This window comes from Dermochelys coriacea, chromosome 22 (genome assembly GCF_009764565.3).
Source record: "Dermochelys coriacea isolate rDerCor1 chromosome 22, rDerCor1.pri.v4, whole genome shotgun sequence".
Taxonomy (NCBI): Eukaryota; Metazoa; Chordata; order Testudines; family Dermochelyidae; genus Dermochelys; species Dermochelys coriacea.
The window spans coordinates 18089621-18104379 of NC_050089.1; the positions used below are offsets into that span (position 1 = coordinate 18089621).

At 45.8% G+C, this 14759-nt stretch overlaps 2 protein-coding genes across 8 annotated transcripts in view; both read left to right on the forward strand.

The window, feature by feature from the left end:
* The window catches only part of KMT2A (lysine methyltransferase 2A), an 85816-nt gene extending 78287 nt beyond the window's left edge, over window positions 1-7529 (forward strand). For 2 of the 3 annotated variants that reach the window (XM_038380757.2, XM_043500872.1), the window contains exons 34-36: window positions 380-463; window positions 897-1026; window positions 2238-7529. In XM_038380757.2, the coding sequence (XP_038236685.1) occupies window positions 380-463; window positions 897-1026; window positions 2238-2513 (490 nt within the window). In that variant the 3' untranslated portion in view covers window positions 2514-7529. The remainder of the gene's footprint in view (window positions 1-379; window positions 464-896; window positions 1027-2237) is intronic. The other variant, XM_043500873.1, reaches the window with a different exon arrangement.
* A 130-nt stretch (window positions 7530-7659) lies between these two features.
* Window positions 7660-14745, forward strand: TTC36 (tetratricopeptide repeat domain 36). Of its 5 annotated transcripts, none has more exons than XM_043500906.1 (4): window positions 7660-8868; window positions 11591-11779; window positions 12677-12960; window positions 14516-14745. In XM_043500906.1, exons 1-3 carry the CDS (start codon window positions 8724-8726, stop codon window positions 12943-12945), a joined length of 603 nt encoding a protein of 200 aa, XP_043356841.1. In that variant the 5' UTR covers window positions 7660-8723; the 3' UTR covers window positions 12946-12960; window positions 14516-14745. The 5 variants fall into 5 exon arrangements, with proteins under 5 accessions (XP_043356841.1, XP_043356843.1, XP_043356842.1 ...); XM_043500908.1 differs by lacking the exon at window positions 14516-14745 and adding an exon at window positions 13575-13917 and having other exon boundaries at window positions 12677-12969; XM_043500907.1 differs by lacking the exon at window positions 14516-14745 and adding an exon at window positions 13574-13917 and having other exon boundaries at window positions 12677-12961.
* Window positions 14746-14759: the final 14 nt, after the last annotated feature.

Sequence of the window (14759 nt, forward strand, 5' to 3'; positions counted from 1 at the left end):
GTAGAGGACAATCCTGCATTAGCAGGGGAGCTGGCTACTGAACATGGCCAGCCCTTCTCTAATCAGTTTTCGTGCTACTGCAGGATGTTCTGATTAGAATTCTGGGAGAATAAGGCAAAAAAGGTTACTTATATTAAATTTGCAGAAGAGGAGAGCTGGTTAGCAGTAAGGAGTTTGTCTGAGATCTGAGGTTGAATTAAAAACAGCTTTATAATATATTTATAGAAAAATACACTATTAATTTTGGTTGCTTTCTCAGTGGGCATTGGGCTGCAGTGTCACAGTGACTAAATGTTAATATTTTTGAAACTATACCGACTGATGCTTGGCATGGGCTCTCGAATAAAGGTGATCACTTAGCAGTGTCTCTTTGTTCTAGGAGGGCAACTAGTATGGATCTGCCAATGCCCATGCGATTCCGACACTTGAAGAAGACCTCCAAGGAGGCAGTTGGTGTCTACAGGTATGGTTTTACTCTGGTGCTTTAACTCTTTCTAGGGCAGGAGGAGATTGAAAATTGAAAACCCTTTCTAAAGTCCAACTGGAATGTTGAAGGGAAAGAGTTTTCTCTCTCTCTCTCTCTCTATCTCTCTCTCTTTGTCTCTTCCCTTTCTTTGTTTTCAGGTCAAATCTTTAAAAAGCTGATCCTCAGTACAAACCACTTATTCCGCCAGCTCACCTTGGTGATAGCTCAGGCATTTATTTTTGGGGTGGGAAGGGAAGCGAAAAATGTTTTGGTTACTTGCATATGATAAAAACACAGTGAGGAGAGTCAAACCTTTCGTCCCTTTGATGAAGAGTTAGCCTGTGTGCTAACGTTTTCTGATCTTCAGTTGAAACAGCATGGTCCAGTTGCATTGGTTGATATATTCTCTTACCTTGTTTCTTTTCACTAGGTCTCCCATCCATGGTCGTGGCCTATTCTGCAAAAGGAACATAGATGCAGGTGAGATGGTGATTGAATATTCAGGCAATGTCATTCGCTCCATCCTCACTGACAAACGAGAGAAGTACTATGACAGCAAGGTGAGTTCTGTGGCTTTCATCAACTTTTGTAAAAGGCACAATTAAACTCATTCACAGCACTTTTCTCCGGTTGGTGAGCTGAAGGGAGCATTCCCAAGAGGAAACTGATGATAGTCTTTCACAGGGGTTAAGGAACTGAAACCCTGTGTAACTATGGAAAAAATATATGCCCTAATGTGTGGAGTCCTATAAAATATTAGCACTTACATAGTAGTCCTAATCTTCAGTGTACTGTACAAACAGCTGATCCTCACAACCCTCTGTGGGGTAAGGAGTATAGATGGGGAAACAAAGGCAGAGGAGCTAAGCTGTTTGCCCCAGTTCAGAGAGGTGATTGGTGTCATAGCGAACGTTTGTACAGAAGAGTTTCTGGGTGCCCTTCCTGTGCTCAAACCACTAGATAATGCATCTGACCACATAAATTGTAGAGGCCAAACCAATTTTACGTTCTGATGTGTGTTTGCTTTGGACAAGGCCTGAATAAAACGCCCATTGTTGGCAACTTCTCCTATACATATCAGCAATTTCGTCTTGAAGACTCTCTCTTTTCTGTTTATGTTGATGTAGACGTTTGCGGAAAAATGTTGAACTGAAAATAATTATGAAAAAGAGGGAAGTTTCACATTTGTGACCTTCCACGTGCTTTCTGACAGAGCCAAGACTAGTTTGTGGTGACTTTAAAACTAGTGATTTCCAGTTGCAATTCAGTGTTATGACCTCTAGCAGCAGTTTGTAGAGAATGGGCCCAGATCCTGGCCAGACTTGGTCTGTGGGGATTGCATGGGGCATAAATATGTCTGTCTGGGTGCAAGGGTGGGTTAAAGGGAGTCAAGTATATGTATAGTGCAAACTTTAATAGGCGAGCAAACTGTACTTGAACTCTGTGGTTTGAGGTTCTAGACTTCCCAGTTTTTCCAGCACTGACTGGAGCTCTAGGAGCACTTCCTTTGCTTCCTCCAAGGGCTTAGGAAATATTTGAGCCCTGCATCAACACTGTGGATTCAAAGGGTATGAGGATAAAATGGCTCAAGCAAGTACCTTATAACTGAAGAGTGGCTACAGGATTCTAAGGAGATCATGGTTCCACACCGACGACATTTTGATTTCTCTTGTTTAGTTATGGTAATAAACAATCTCCTGAAACTCCAGGCAGGGGAGAGGAACTCTTGGCTTCCCTGAACTCTAAATGCCTTTCTTTCCTCCATGCCCAGGGGATTGGCTGCTACATGTTCCGCATTGATGACTCCGAAGTGGTAGATGCCACTATGCACGGGAATGCAGCCCGCTTCATCAACCACTCATGTGAGCCCAACTGTTACTCCCGCGTAATCAACATTGATGGCCAGAAACACATCGTCATCTTCGCCATGCGCAAAATCTACCGTGGGGAGGAACTCACTTATGACTACAAATTCCCCATTGAAGACGCCAGCAACAAACTGCCTTGTAACTGCGGCGCCAAGAAGTGCAGGAAATTCTTAAACTAAAACTTTCATGAGCTGTGAGTGAGCCCTGAATGGCCTGGGGCAAACCAAAGTTACAATGCATTTCTTTCCCGCCATTTGGGAGGGAGAGGGGAAGACAGAGACAGAAATGAAGATTGACTGGGGCTCAGGGACGTAAGTGATGGCTGCGCTTCTCCGTCAGAGTCCACATCTTCATGTCTCACATGCGCACAGTTATCCTTGTGAAAGACACAGACGATCAGAGAAGATCCTCAATATGATTGTTATGCTTTTTCCACTGCCCTTTTTTTCCCCCCTCCAGTATTTGTCTGTCATTGTGGGATAGTGAGTGGGAGAGGGGGAGGGTGGATGGATGAGGCAAAACAGACCAAAACTCGTATAGGAGTAGAGGCCTCAGATTTTTGTCCTCCTTTGTTGTTTCTGGTTTGTCAGTACTCCGTGACCAGCTTTGCCAGGAACGGCAGTGTGGGGTTTTCAGTTTTCTTCACTTGCTGTGTCATAATTAAAAGAAGCACAGTACGTGACTGAGCTTTCCCACTGGAGAGAGACTGAATCCCGTCAGCCAGCTCCATGAAGGACATTCTGAGTGTCTGTGGTTCCTTCCACCATGCATTTCCAAAACACTATTTGTGAGCAGGCTGGGTTTTATCAGACTTCTTAGGGCAGCCATAGGCGGCCCAGTGCATTTCTCTTGGTTGGTCTGCCTTTTATTGGGGCCTGGAAAGAGTGAATAAGGCTAGGGTAACCTACAGCAGCCTGCAAGTGAACTGAAAAGGGTTTCAGTAGGATTTTCCTCTGACATTTCTGTTTTTGTATAAGAGAATTTCTAGCTATCCCTAGTAAAGGAAGGGGCTGTATTGGGTTTATGCCAACTGATTACAGTGATTCACTCTTCAGGATTTACAGCCCAAAGTGGAAATCCTTGTCAGCAAAGGCCTTTTTTCAGTAATGAAGTCCTTTGTAGAGTAGGAACAACTCTTCTCCTATGTTTCTGCCGTCAGAAATGGGCACTCTTCTTTGGTCTAGGGAGCTGAAGGGTTTTCCGGCCACACAGAGATCTGCCTCTGAGCCTGTCTAAGCAATGGAAATCCATGAGCAGAGTAGAAGGACCCGCAACTGTCAGAAATGGAGACCAGTTCTATTAGCTAGCCAGTATTCCCCAACAGAAACTAGCAAGGGTGATTTGCAGAGGTTTCAGCAGGAGAGGCTCTGCTCAGATGGTTTAAATAATGTAGTAGGATAAATGAATCAAGCAAATGAGTGATTTCTCTAAGCACATCCCTCTCTCTAGATCCATTTCTAGGTTACGGTTACTTCAGTCTTCCTTGTAAGACACAGGAATAGGCACCAAAAGGGGGTATAAAAGCTCAGTAGAAATGCAAGGCCAAACACTAACAGTCTGAGCATACTCCTTGTAGCATTTAAAAATGTGTTTAGGAAACCAGTTTGCAACTGCCACAATTAAACCCACCTGAGTGAAATAGTAAATCCATTTAAAAAACAAAACAGAATGACACTAGTCCTGGTTCAAGTGGGATAACTCCCCCCACCCCCCCTTTTTGGATCCAAAAGAAAAAAAAGCCCAAGCCTGTTAAATTAAGTGATTGGATTTTACTCTGTTCTGTTTACAGTGTAGTATTTAAGGTTTTATAAATGTAAATATATTTTGTATATTTTTCTATGAGAAGCACTTCATAGGGAAAAGCACTTATGACAAGGCTATTTTTAAACAGTGGTATTATCCTAATTTAAGATAATCTGTTTTTAATATTTTTTTATTTTCATAGGATGGTTATTGGAAATATCTGGCTGGACATAGTCTGATCCTTCCTCCAGCGAGAGGGATACTTTTATTTTTATTTTACTTTAATCTTGTTCTGCCTTGTTGACTTAAGTAGCTGTTTCCTGGAAGCTTTGGCTGGACCTTAATTATATTAATTTGTCAAGGGGGAGGGCATGGGGAACAGTCACCCAACTCAGGAGGAGTTTGACTCAGTGGAACTTTATTTGAACGTCTGTGTTAACATTTTTGGTACAGTTTTCCTACCGCTGGGCAGAAAGAGGCATGATTCTGCCTTGACACGTGCCACTGTTCTGTTTATAGAAAGGTAAAGGAGAGGGGGTAAGAATTGCTATCTTCACTTTTCCATTAGTTTGTTCAGAGCTTAGAATTAGGAATATGGCAGGAAATATGAATTTTTCCACCCTGCTCTTTCCATTTCAATCCTGCAGAGCAGATGCGTCCTTCTCAGTAACTCACTGATTCTGCCAGGATACTTGCTGAGAGTGACTGGTCCCTGCATCTCTGGAGAGATCACTTTAACTTAAGTCCAGGACTGTGATTGGTAGCGGGGAAAGCAAACTTCCCATCACTCACTATTGTGTTTCTAAAGCAGCTTCACTGGATAAAGAGCCAGAGTGGGTTTTCATTCTTGGAAAATTCTCAACTCTTCAACCAGAGAAACTTGGTCCTGTGGAAATTGAGCAAAGCAATAGAACCCCAGCCCTGCCTTTGTTCACCATCATTGTTAGGAACAGGTGTGGGATTTGTACCCACAGATGCACTTCACAGCCCCGAGTGCCTCTTGGAAACGTATGAATTTTTCCTTTGAACAGTAAAATTATAATGCACACCCACTCCTCTCCTCTGTCCCTGTGGACAGGCCATCTACAATTTGCTGAATTAGCAAATTGAAAGGCTGCTATGAAACAGCATCAGCAGCTGCCTATGGAAATTAGACAGCATTGACTAATAACTCCTTAGCGCTCACAGCCTAGCACTATGTATCTGTGTCATTCAACCCCCGAGACCTCTTCCTCTGACCTGAGAATGAAATGCAGCACGCAGAAGGGTCAGGAATTGCTGTTTCCTTTTTTTATTGCACTGTGTGATTATTATTTTGTAAAACTTTTTTTAAAGGAAAAATCAAAGTCAAAGCTGCCTGTGTTACTGAAATGATTTGATGCACTGACAGTTTGGGAATGCACACACACTGAGAGGCCAGAAACCATGTCTGGGGAAATCTCAGCTCAGCATCCCTAGACACAGCTCTTCGCGGCAGTGCTGGGGGACAGTTCCAGTGCTGGACACACTGGTGAATTTTACCTTCAGAATGGTCTAGTTCAATCATTTCCCCCTTTCTCCCTCCTGCTGATATCCCTTAATCTGGCAGAGAATCAGCCTCTGCAGCTGACAACAATCCCATTCTTTTCTCTTGCCAAAAATCTGTGTAGCTATCAGCTATTTGATAAGCAAAATTGAGTCCTCACCAGAAATCCACACTAAGAGCAAGTTCTGATCAGGAAACACTGCTCCCACAAACCCCCTTAGTTAGGGGAAAAAACACAAGAAGAGGGGGAAAAAATAAGTGAAGGAGAAAACAGAAGAGAGATACCACCTGAGTCTCTCTGAGAACCAGGCACTAGAAATTTCCTCTACCGTGAGGACTGAGAGCGCAAATGGATCAGGCTAGAATTTGGTGGAAGATCCAGCTCACTGAATGCTTTGCTGCTATACCTGTTGTGGCTGCCTTAACTAGCAGCCACTGTGGCCAGTGAAACTGTCTGTAAACCAGAGAAGCTGAATTGTGCTGACCTACAGGCTGGGCCAGGGGTCCCCTTGGCTCCCCACTTCCATTGTTCTCACCAGTCTGTCTCCAGCACAGAGGTTTTCAGTCACTTACAGTTTTAAATAAATAAAAGGAAGGTGGGGAGAAGCCTTGGCAGCTAGTTATTTAAGTTTTCAATTATTCATGTGTAAGACACAGGCCTATGCGCCCTTTAACCCTGTCCTGCCCAGGCTAATAGTGAGCACAATGCAGCTTCCTCATATATGAATGTATATTTTATAAGGACTGACATAGATCATGATATCTGAAAATACTAAAAATCAAACCTTAAGGCATTTATTTTTATTTGTACAAACCAATTTTTTTAAAGGAAAAGCGGGTCATTGCAAAGGGCTGGGTATAATCTTTTTATTTCATTTTCTTTCATTTCCAAGCAATACCAGGTTCTTCAGCAAGATGGTCTTTGTGCAGAATCATGCCATTCAAACCCATACTACTGGTCCATACTCAACACACTTGCGAGTTTTTTTTATAACTATAAATATGATATATATATAGGAACTAATATAGTAATGCACCATGTAATGAAGCCTAGTTCAGTATCGGTCCATGGCTTTTAATTCTCTTAACACTATAGATAAGGATTGTGTTACAGTTGCTAACAAAGGCAGGAAAAATAATCAAGCTGTGTACTTCTGGGTACTGAAGGGGGCTTGCTTGGCACTAGTGCAGAACACCTCAGCCTGAAGAGTGACAGCATTCACATTCAGGAGTTTCCTGCAGAAATGAAATACTTAGCCCGTAATTTCCCTGCTTGAGGATTTTTCTGACCTTCAATGTTACCAGTCAGTACTTGTACAACTTGTTTTTTTGTTTTGTTTTTGGATTTTTTTTTTTCGTTATGAATGTTGGGGTACCACCTGCATATAGGGAAAAATGTGTTCTGTGCTTTCCTGGTATCTTTTTAACAAGGTACTGTAGCTTTGTCTATCAACCAAGAACTATACTTGTGGTGTTTCTTTTATTAAACTTAACAGTCTCTTTAGTAAATACAGGTAGGTGAATAATTGTTCAAAAAAAAAAAAAAGCTCTACAATGGCAAGGTTATGTTCTAGAAATAATACATTTCTCGACAACTTATCATGTATAACAGATCTTTTTATTTCTTTTTTTCTTGTGTTCTTCCAAGCTTCTGGTTTTAAAAAAAAAAAAAAAAGAAAAAGAAAAAAAAAAAGAAAAAAGGAAATGTCTAAAGTACATCAGTGTTAACTCCCTGTCACAGGGATGAAGGAAATACTTTAATAGTTAAAAAACAATGCTGAAAGCTCTGCGAAAGACTGAATGTAAAAATAAAAGTGTATATAGTTGTAAAAAACAAAAAGGAGTTTTTAAACATGTTTATTTTCTATGCACTTTTTTTTATTTAAGTGATAGTTTAATTAATAAACATGTCAAGTTTATTGCTGCAGAGGGTGACTCTTGATTTACTTTATTTTTTAAAAAGCTGGAGAGGAGGTGTTCCAGTGCCACCATCGCTCAGCCTCATCACCCCTGTGAATCACCCTTTCTTCAGAAATTGATATCACGTGGCTTCATTATTACTATTTGTGTTGTAGTGTCGTAGATGTGACTGGTGCGCTGCAAAAGAAATGAGTCCCTGCCTCAAACGGGGATGATTCTTGACAGGTAACCTTGAAACATAAGGGCATGCAGTGATGTCATAAAAGAAAAGTGACCTATTGAAGGGTAAGGAAGGAGGCCTCATCCTTCCCAAGTCCTTGATCCCTCATGGTCACAGAACAAACACCATTTGTAAAAGTCACCCAGGTGTTAAGCAGACTGTGTGTGTGTGTGTGTGTGTGTGGGTGTGTGTGTGTGTGTGTACACCTTGTGACTTGTGTGTGGGATTTTACTGTGACATTAGGCATCCATGTTCTAAGCTCTTCAGGAAACAAACATTCACATATATTCAGCATCTCCCTAGCATCTTGGACTGTGATACAGAATTAGTTCAAAGCGTTATGAAACTCAACCCACTGTTAAGAAAAGTTTGCTATCTAAGTGGTCTATATGCCAGTAGAGCCCTAAGGCCTCAGTTGGGGCCTCATTGCAGGGCACTGTACAAACAGCCAGCCAGCTAGCCAGCCAACAGCCACAGATACACTGAGGGAATGTGGATACAACAACCAATCCAACGACCCTGGGGAGGAATTGGCCCTCCTGGGTTAGTTTCATGGATGGTGGATGGCTGGTTTCAGTTGAGGGCAAAGGAAAGAAGGGGAAGAACAACAAGCCCCGCTTGTCACCTACCCAGCAATGCCCTCCGCTGTGGTGCCTGGAGAACCATCCAGAGGGGCATCCTGAGACAGAGAAGGCAATGCCAGTGGGTATTTTATCAGTAGTTTTCCTCAGGCATGAAGGCAGCATGGAAGTGTCAGAGAGAAACTGCCTTGTGGGCAGTGAAGAATGGGAACACTGGCAGAGCGAACACGGGTTGACATCACCATAGGTAAGTAGGTCACCAAGTGGAGTGGGGCAACATTATGAACTGCCTTGAAGGTAAAGACAAGTATCTTTTATTTGATACACAGGTGAAGGAGAAGCTGGCAGAGGGACTCAGGGCCTGACGTCAGAACGCTGAGAATAATATCTTGGCGGAAGCATGGTGAAGACACAAGGGGAGAAAGGATGCAGGAGTCCAGGCCAGACAAGGAGAGGATTCTGTAGCCAAGACATTCAGGGATCCGGGCTTGGACAACAATTCTGGCTGTGTATGCAGGGGGGAAGGCTGATGCCAGAGGAGGCACGTAAGAAAAATGTCAAGATTTAGCAATGGCCTGAATGTGCATCCAGTTTATTTCCATGTCTGTGCAATAGAAACTGGTAGTGCTTTGGGTGGGGCTAGACTCCCTTTCCCTGCCTCTCCCACATGCATCCTGTTACTGACCTCAACACCTGCAATGGTTTTAGTGAGTTCTGTTCACATTTGACATTTTGAATGTCTGGACCCTGCAATTCCACTGCTGTCCTTGCCTGCAGTTAACAGCCAGCAGGCCCTCTGGAGGCTTTATCTGCCTCTGGCCAGGGACAGAATGCTAAAAGGCCAGGTGAACATTAACTCCCCTGCTGCTCTGCAGTGCATTGCCCCCATCTCCTCCCCCACTCCTATTGGCTGCTTTTAGGCCAGCCCCCCACTTGTGTCTCCAAACCCCATTCCTGGCTTGCTAGAGGTGCCTTTTCCTGCCTCTCTCTCTGCGCTGTTAAACATGGCTACAGTCCAGGACAGGGCGGTTCTTCAAACAATCTTTAACCCCAATACTCCTTTTGGGGATATCCCCGTGTTCGATGAGGAAGAGGAGGCGGCGGCAATCCAAGGGGAAGGTGAGGTTTGATTCGGCAGCAGTTGTGCCTCTGGGAGTTTAGATTCTTGCTGGTAACTAAATGTCTGTGCAGTGGCTGTGATTTACCCTTCCCGGTGGTGGACTTTGCCACTGAGGAGGTGTGTGCTGGCACTGGCTAATGATGGGAAGATTATTGTGAACAATGGCACTGCTGTAATCCAAGAGAAGTCAGTGGAGTTGCACCAGGGAAGAACTAGTCACATGGATGTTGTGGAATGATCCAGTGTTCCCCTGGCAGTGACTGATGGGGGCTTGGAAGCTAGGGCAGAGCTCACTAAGAGCTGGAAGGAAAGCACGCTGATCTCTAGAAAGGTTTCAGAGTAGCAGCCGTGTTAGTCTGTATTCGCAAAAAGAAAAGGAGGACTTGTGGCACCTTAGAGACTAACAAATTTATTTGAGCATAAGCTTTCGTGAGCTACAGCTCACTTTTATTACACAAAGTAAAACTATTTCCCCATGTTATTTCTCCCTACCCCACCCCTCACTGTTCCTCAGATGTTCTTGTTAACTGCTGGAAATAGCCTACCTTGCTTGTCACCATGAAAGGTTTACCTCCTTTCCCCCCCCCCTGCTGCTGGTGATGGCTCATCTTAAGTGATCACTCTCCTTACAGTGTGTATGATAAACCCATTGTTTCATGTTCTGTGTGTGTGTGTGTGTGTGTGTGTGTGTGTGTGTGTATCAATCTCCCCACTGTATTTTCCACCAAATGCATCCGATGAAGTGAGCTGTAGCTCACGAAAGCTTATGCGCAAATAAATTTGTTAGTCTCTAAGGTGCCACAAGTCCTCCTTTTCTTTTTGTGATCTCTAGAAAGATATGCCAGTTGGACTAACTGGACCCTGATGGGCCCTCACTAGTTAGCACCCGAAAGCCCTTCTCAGCCCTAGAAGGGAAAATCTCTACAATGCAGAAAAAGTGATGCAAGAGAGCTGCCTGCTTGCCTCTTGCCATGCAGCATGTCTGTCACTGAGCTGAGTGGGCTCCATGCTTGCCGTGGTATGGTGTCTGCACAGGTAACTCAAGAAAAAAGGTGCAAAACGATTGTCTGCCCTTGCTTTCACAGAGGGAGGGAAAGGAGGCCTGACGATATGTATCCAGAATCACCCGTAACAATGTTTTAGCCCCATCAGGCACTGGGATTTCAAATGGGCGGCGGAGACTGCGGGAACTGTGGGATAGCTACCCACAATGCAACGCTCCGGAAGTCGATGGTTGCCTCGGTACTGTGGACACAGTCCGCCGACTACATGCACTTAGTGCATTTGTGTGGGGACACACACGCTCGACTGTATAAAAATGCTTTCTACAAAACCAACTTCTATAAATTCGACCTAATTTCATAGTGTAGACAAGGTCTTAGATGAGAAGAGACCAGCAGGTCCCTGCATCTGTTACTCCTTACCAGATAGTGGTGCCGCTGGGAGTTGGGGGAGGGCCCACAGAGCAGGGCCACAATTACAGAAGGTGGAAGTGTGGTAGAAAATACCTGCCTGATCAGCTCAGCCTACCTTCTACATTCGGCCAGTTACTGAAGCATCCTTTGGCCTGTCAGACTGTCCTGCCATGAGCACCAATACAGTTGCTTTGAGAGGTGCCTGTGCAGGCATCTCGGGGCCACGTCGCCCCTGAGCCAGGCAGCCCTTTGGAAAGGGATCACACAGGAGATAAAGTTCCTCTTCTAGTTCACTGGAGAGCAGCTTGGACACTTTGGCCTTGGGGCCCGGACCCAGGCACTTTGCAGTGCGGTTCCTGGTCTCTCTTTGGGGCAGCAGGTTTATGTGAATCTGAATGTGTGGAAATTAAACTGCATGTTGGGTTTAAATGCATCCTGCTGCCCAGTCTGCATACCTGCCTGAGTAAAGGTGCCCAGTGGGGATCTGCTGTCACAGCAACCCATGACATGCCTAGGCACTGCTCTCAACCCTTGGTGGATCAGGAAAGCAGAGCCCAAGACTAGCTCCGAGCCCGCATATTAACCCTTGGTCTGGTGGGCTCCTGTCCCATGCCTGGTGGTGGTGAGACTCTCCCCTCACCTGGTCTGGCACACGGGATCACACACACCCCCAAGCTGGGTGTCTGCCCAGAGCGCTGCAGAAATGAGGCTTTTCTTTTATGCATGTCACAGATGGAGCTTTCACCTCAGAGCTGCTGGAGCAAGTCAAAGAGCTGGAGCTGCAGGGAATTTTGGCAGCTGAATCCGGAGATGTGAACACAGCCCTTGAGAGATTCAGCCAGGCCATTTGGCTCCTTCCGGAGCGAGCCTCGTGCTACAACAACCGTGCCCAGACCCTTCGTCTCAAAGGGGATGTGGCAGGTAAATGAGGAGGGGAGTCATGCCCATCACACCTGGGTTGGCAGTTACCATTGGGGAAGGCTGCAAACAGATGGTCTGGTTCTAGGAGTGACTGGGCCGGACGTGGGGTCTGATGGGCAGCATGGCAGTCACAGCACAAGGTACGTGAATTGCACACAATAGAGAAGCAGGTTCTAAGCTCAGCACTGGGAGCCAGGAACTCCTAGGTTCAATCCTGACTTGTGACCCAATTTTTCTTGTGATGTCTCTGTGATCCAGGACTTTCTTTTGTGGGTCCTGAAATGTCCCTGTTTTTTCAGTCCTATTGTTTGTTCCAATGTGTAGCAACACTGGGTAGAATTTGCTCCGTATTTAACAGGAACACGCTTTCAGGGTGATAAACGGGATTTGGAGTGGGGTAGGAGGAGTGGAGACACTACTGGAGAGGCGCTGAAGCTCACAGTCAACGTTCATGATTCTTGGTCCATGTTCCACAATAGATGCATTCAGAACAAGTTACTATGGAAAAACTGTCCCCTCTGAGAACCTGCCCATGTTGTGAATGGGTCAGAAGCTGGTGCACAGCATAGAGAATAGGCACTTTTGACTATTTAATGAACATTTAATGACCCTAAAACAAGTCCTCACAAAAGGATCCTGTTTTTTTATTTTGAAAATGTTGTTACAGCATCTCAGCTGTGAGACGCACTCTGAGGATGGCTTTGGTCACTGCCCTGTGCCCTGTCTGTACAAGAGGAATAATACTTAGCTCTTCCAACAGAAGGCAATGGAAAGTACCCAGTGCTATGCATGCTAATCATGGATCTGAACCCCTAGGAGCCTACAGCTGAGTCCCAGCACATTACACTGACCAAGGCCAGGCAGAGTTCACCCTTCTTCCTTTCTGTCTCCAAACAGGTGCCCTGCAGGACCTGAACACAGCCCTGCGCCTCAGCAGGGGCACAGGCCGTGTGGCATGCCAGTGCTTTGTGCAGCGAGGTCTCATCAATGTGCTGCAGGGGCATGAGGATAATGCCAGGCAGGATTTTGAGCAGGGAGCCAGACTGGGTAGCGCCTTCGCTCGGCACCAGCTGGTCCTGATGAACCCCTATTCAGCGCTCTGCAACCAGATGCTGTTGGAGATGATGAGGAAGCTGCAGAATCCAGACATCCAGGGAAGCAACTAGAGCCCATCTGTCCAGGCAAGGGGTCAGCTGAGATTGTTCCAGGGGAGAGGGTTGCCAATGAATCATTCTGCTGGGCCGGGCCGACAGGATGCTCTCCACCTACCCCACATAGAATCCTGAACTCTCCACTGGGGCAAGGGCAGCTGAGATCAGGGTTCTCAACCATTTTCTTTCTGAGCCCAGCCCCACCCCCCAACATGCTATAAAAACTCCACAGTCCAGCTGTGCCGCAACAACATTTTCTGCATATAAAAGCCAGCGCTGGTGTTAGCAGGTAGCAAACAGGGCAATTGCCCAGGTACCTGTGCCACAGGGGGCACTGCAAAGCTAAGTTGCTCAGGCTTCGGCTTCAGCCCTAGGTGGTGGGGCTCGGGACCCTGGGTTGCAGCCCTGTGTGGCAGGGCTTTGGTTTTCTGCCCCGGACCCTAGAAATTCTAATGCCAGCCATGCTTGGCGGACCCCCTAAAATCTGCTTGCAGCCTTCTGGTTAAGAACCACGGGCTTAGATTGGTACATCCTGAGCAACGGCCGGATGTTTGTGGGGAAGTTTGTCTTTTGCAGAGCCTGAGGCATCTCAATCCTGGCCGCCTCCGCTGGCCTGGCGCAAGGCATGATCTGCAGTGTTTTTGTCACAGATGAGGTCCCCAGGCAAGTGAGCCACTTGGCAGGAACTGGCCAGGACTGGGCCACTGTGTACAAACCACCACAAGCCAGTTCCTCCCCAGAAGCATGTGTTGTTTCTAGTAAAGCTTTCGAACCTCATGAGTGGATCGGCATCGCACCATGTTCTGGACAGGCCTCCTCTGCGGCCATTTCTCACATGCGCCTGCTCCAGAGAAGAGCTGCCCCTGCTTCAGTTTGGGCATTGTTCTTCCCTATCACAAATAAACTCTCTAGTTTTGAAGGGCTCCAGTTGTCTGGGTGTAATGAATGTTCTTTCTACTTTTAGATGTAAGTAGTAATAAAAGAGTGCTCTGAAAAAACCCAGCCCCTTCCTATGTCCCTAGCAAATGTAGCTATTGGGTTCTTCAGTTCCCTAGGGCCTTGTTCACGTGTCACTCAGCTGGGGCTTGGAACTAGACTGGCCTATGCTCAGTAACGGTAGCCTACTAGACAGCACACTGGACTGGTCTTTGGAAACGGGATTCAATTTCCTGCTCTGCCCCGATGTCACTGTGGGATCACGGGCAAGTCACTTAGTCTTTCTGCCTCAGTTCCTTTGGTGGTGTGGCTTGTCTTTTTTAACTGTTGGCGTTTTGAGGCAGGGACACTCTCAATGTGCATATTCAACACTTAGCACAATGGGGCCTTGATCTTGACTGGAGCCTTTCCATGCTCCTATTAGATTGTGGTTTGTGTTTTGATTGCTTTCCTAGTGCCAGAAGTGGCTTAGGTACACTCTGTACTTTCATTTGCACTCCCTCTTGGCGCTCAGTGTGATGCTGTTGTGTTCAGTTCTCCAGTACTGACACCCAGGGACTGTCCAACCTGAAATATTTCTCACTTGAAATCGTTGCAAACATCCCTCTTGACAGTGGGGTTTTTAACCCTCTTTTCATTTTGTTTTCAGAATGTAACTTCTAGTTCCAAGCTGGGGCCGAATCAGCTCCAGGTGTGTGAACTAGGCCTGCATCTACTGTTACAGCTCGGTCTGCTCCGTCAGCGCAGCATCGTCCTAGGGTTGCTCAAAGGGCATTTTACAGAGGAACTGTTTCCCCTCTGTTTTTTCCACCAAATGCATCCGATGAAGTGAGCTGTAGCTCACGAAAGCTTGTGCTCAAATAAATGTGTTAGTCTCTACGGTGCCACAAGTC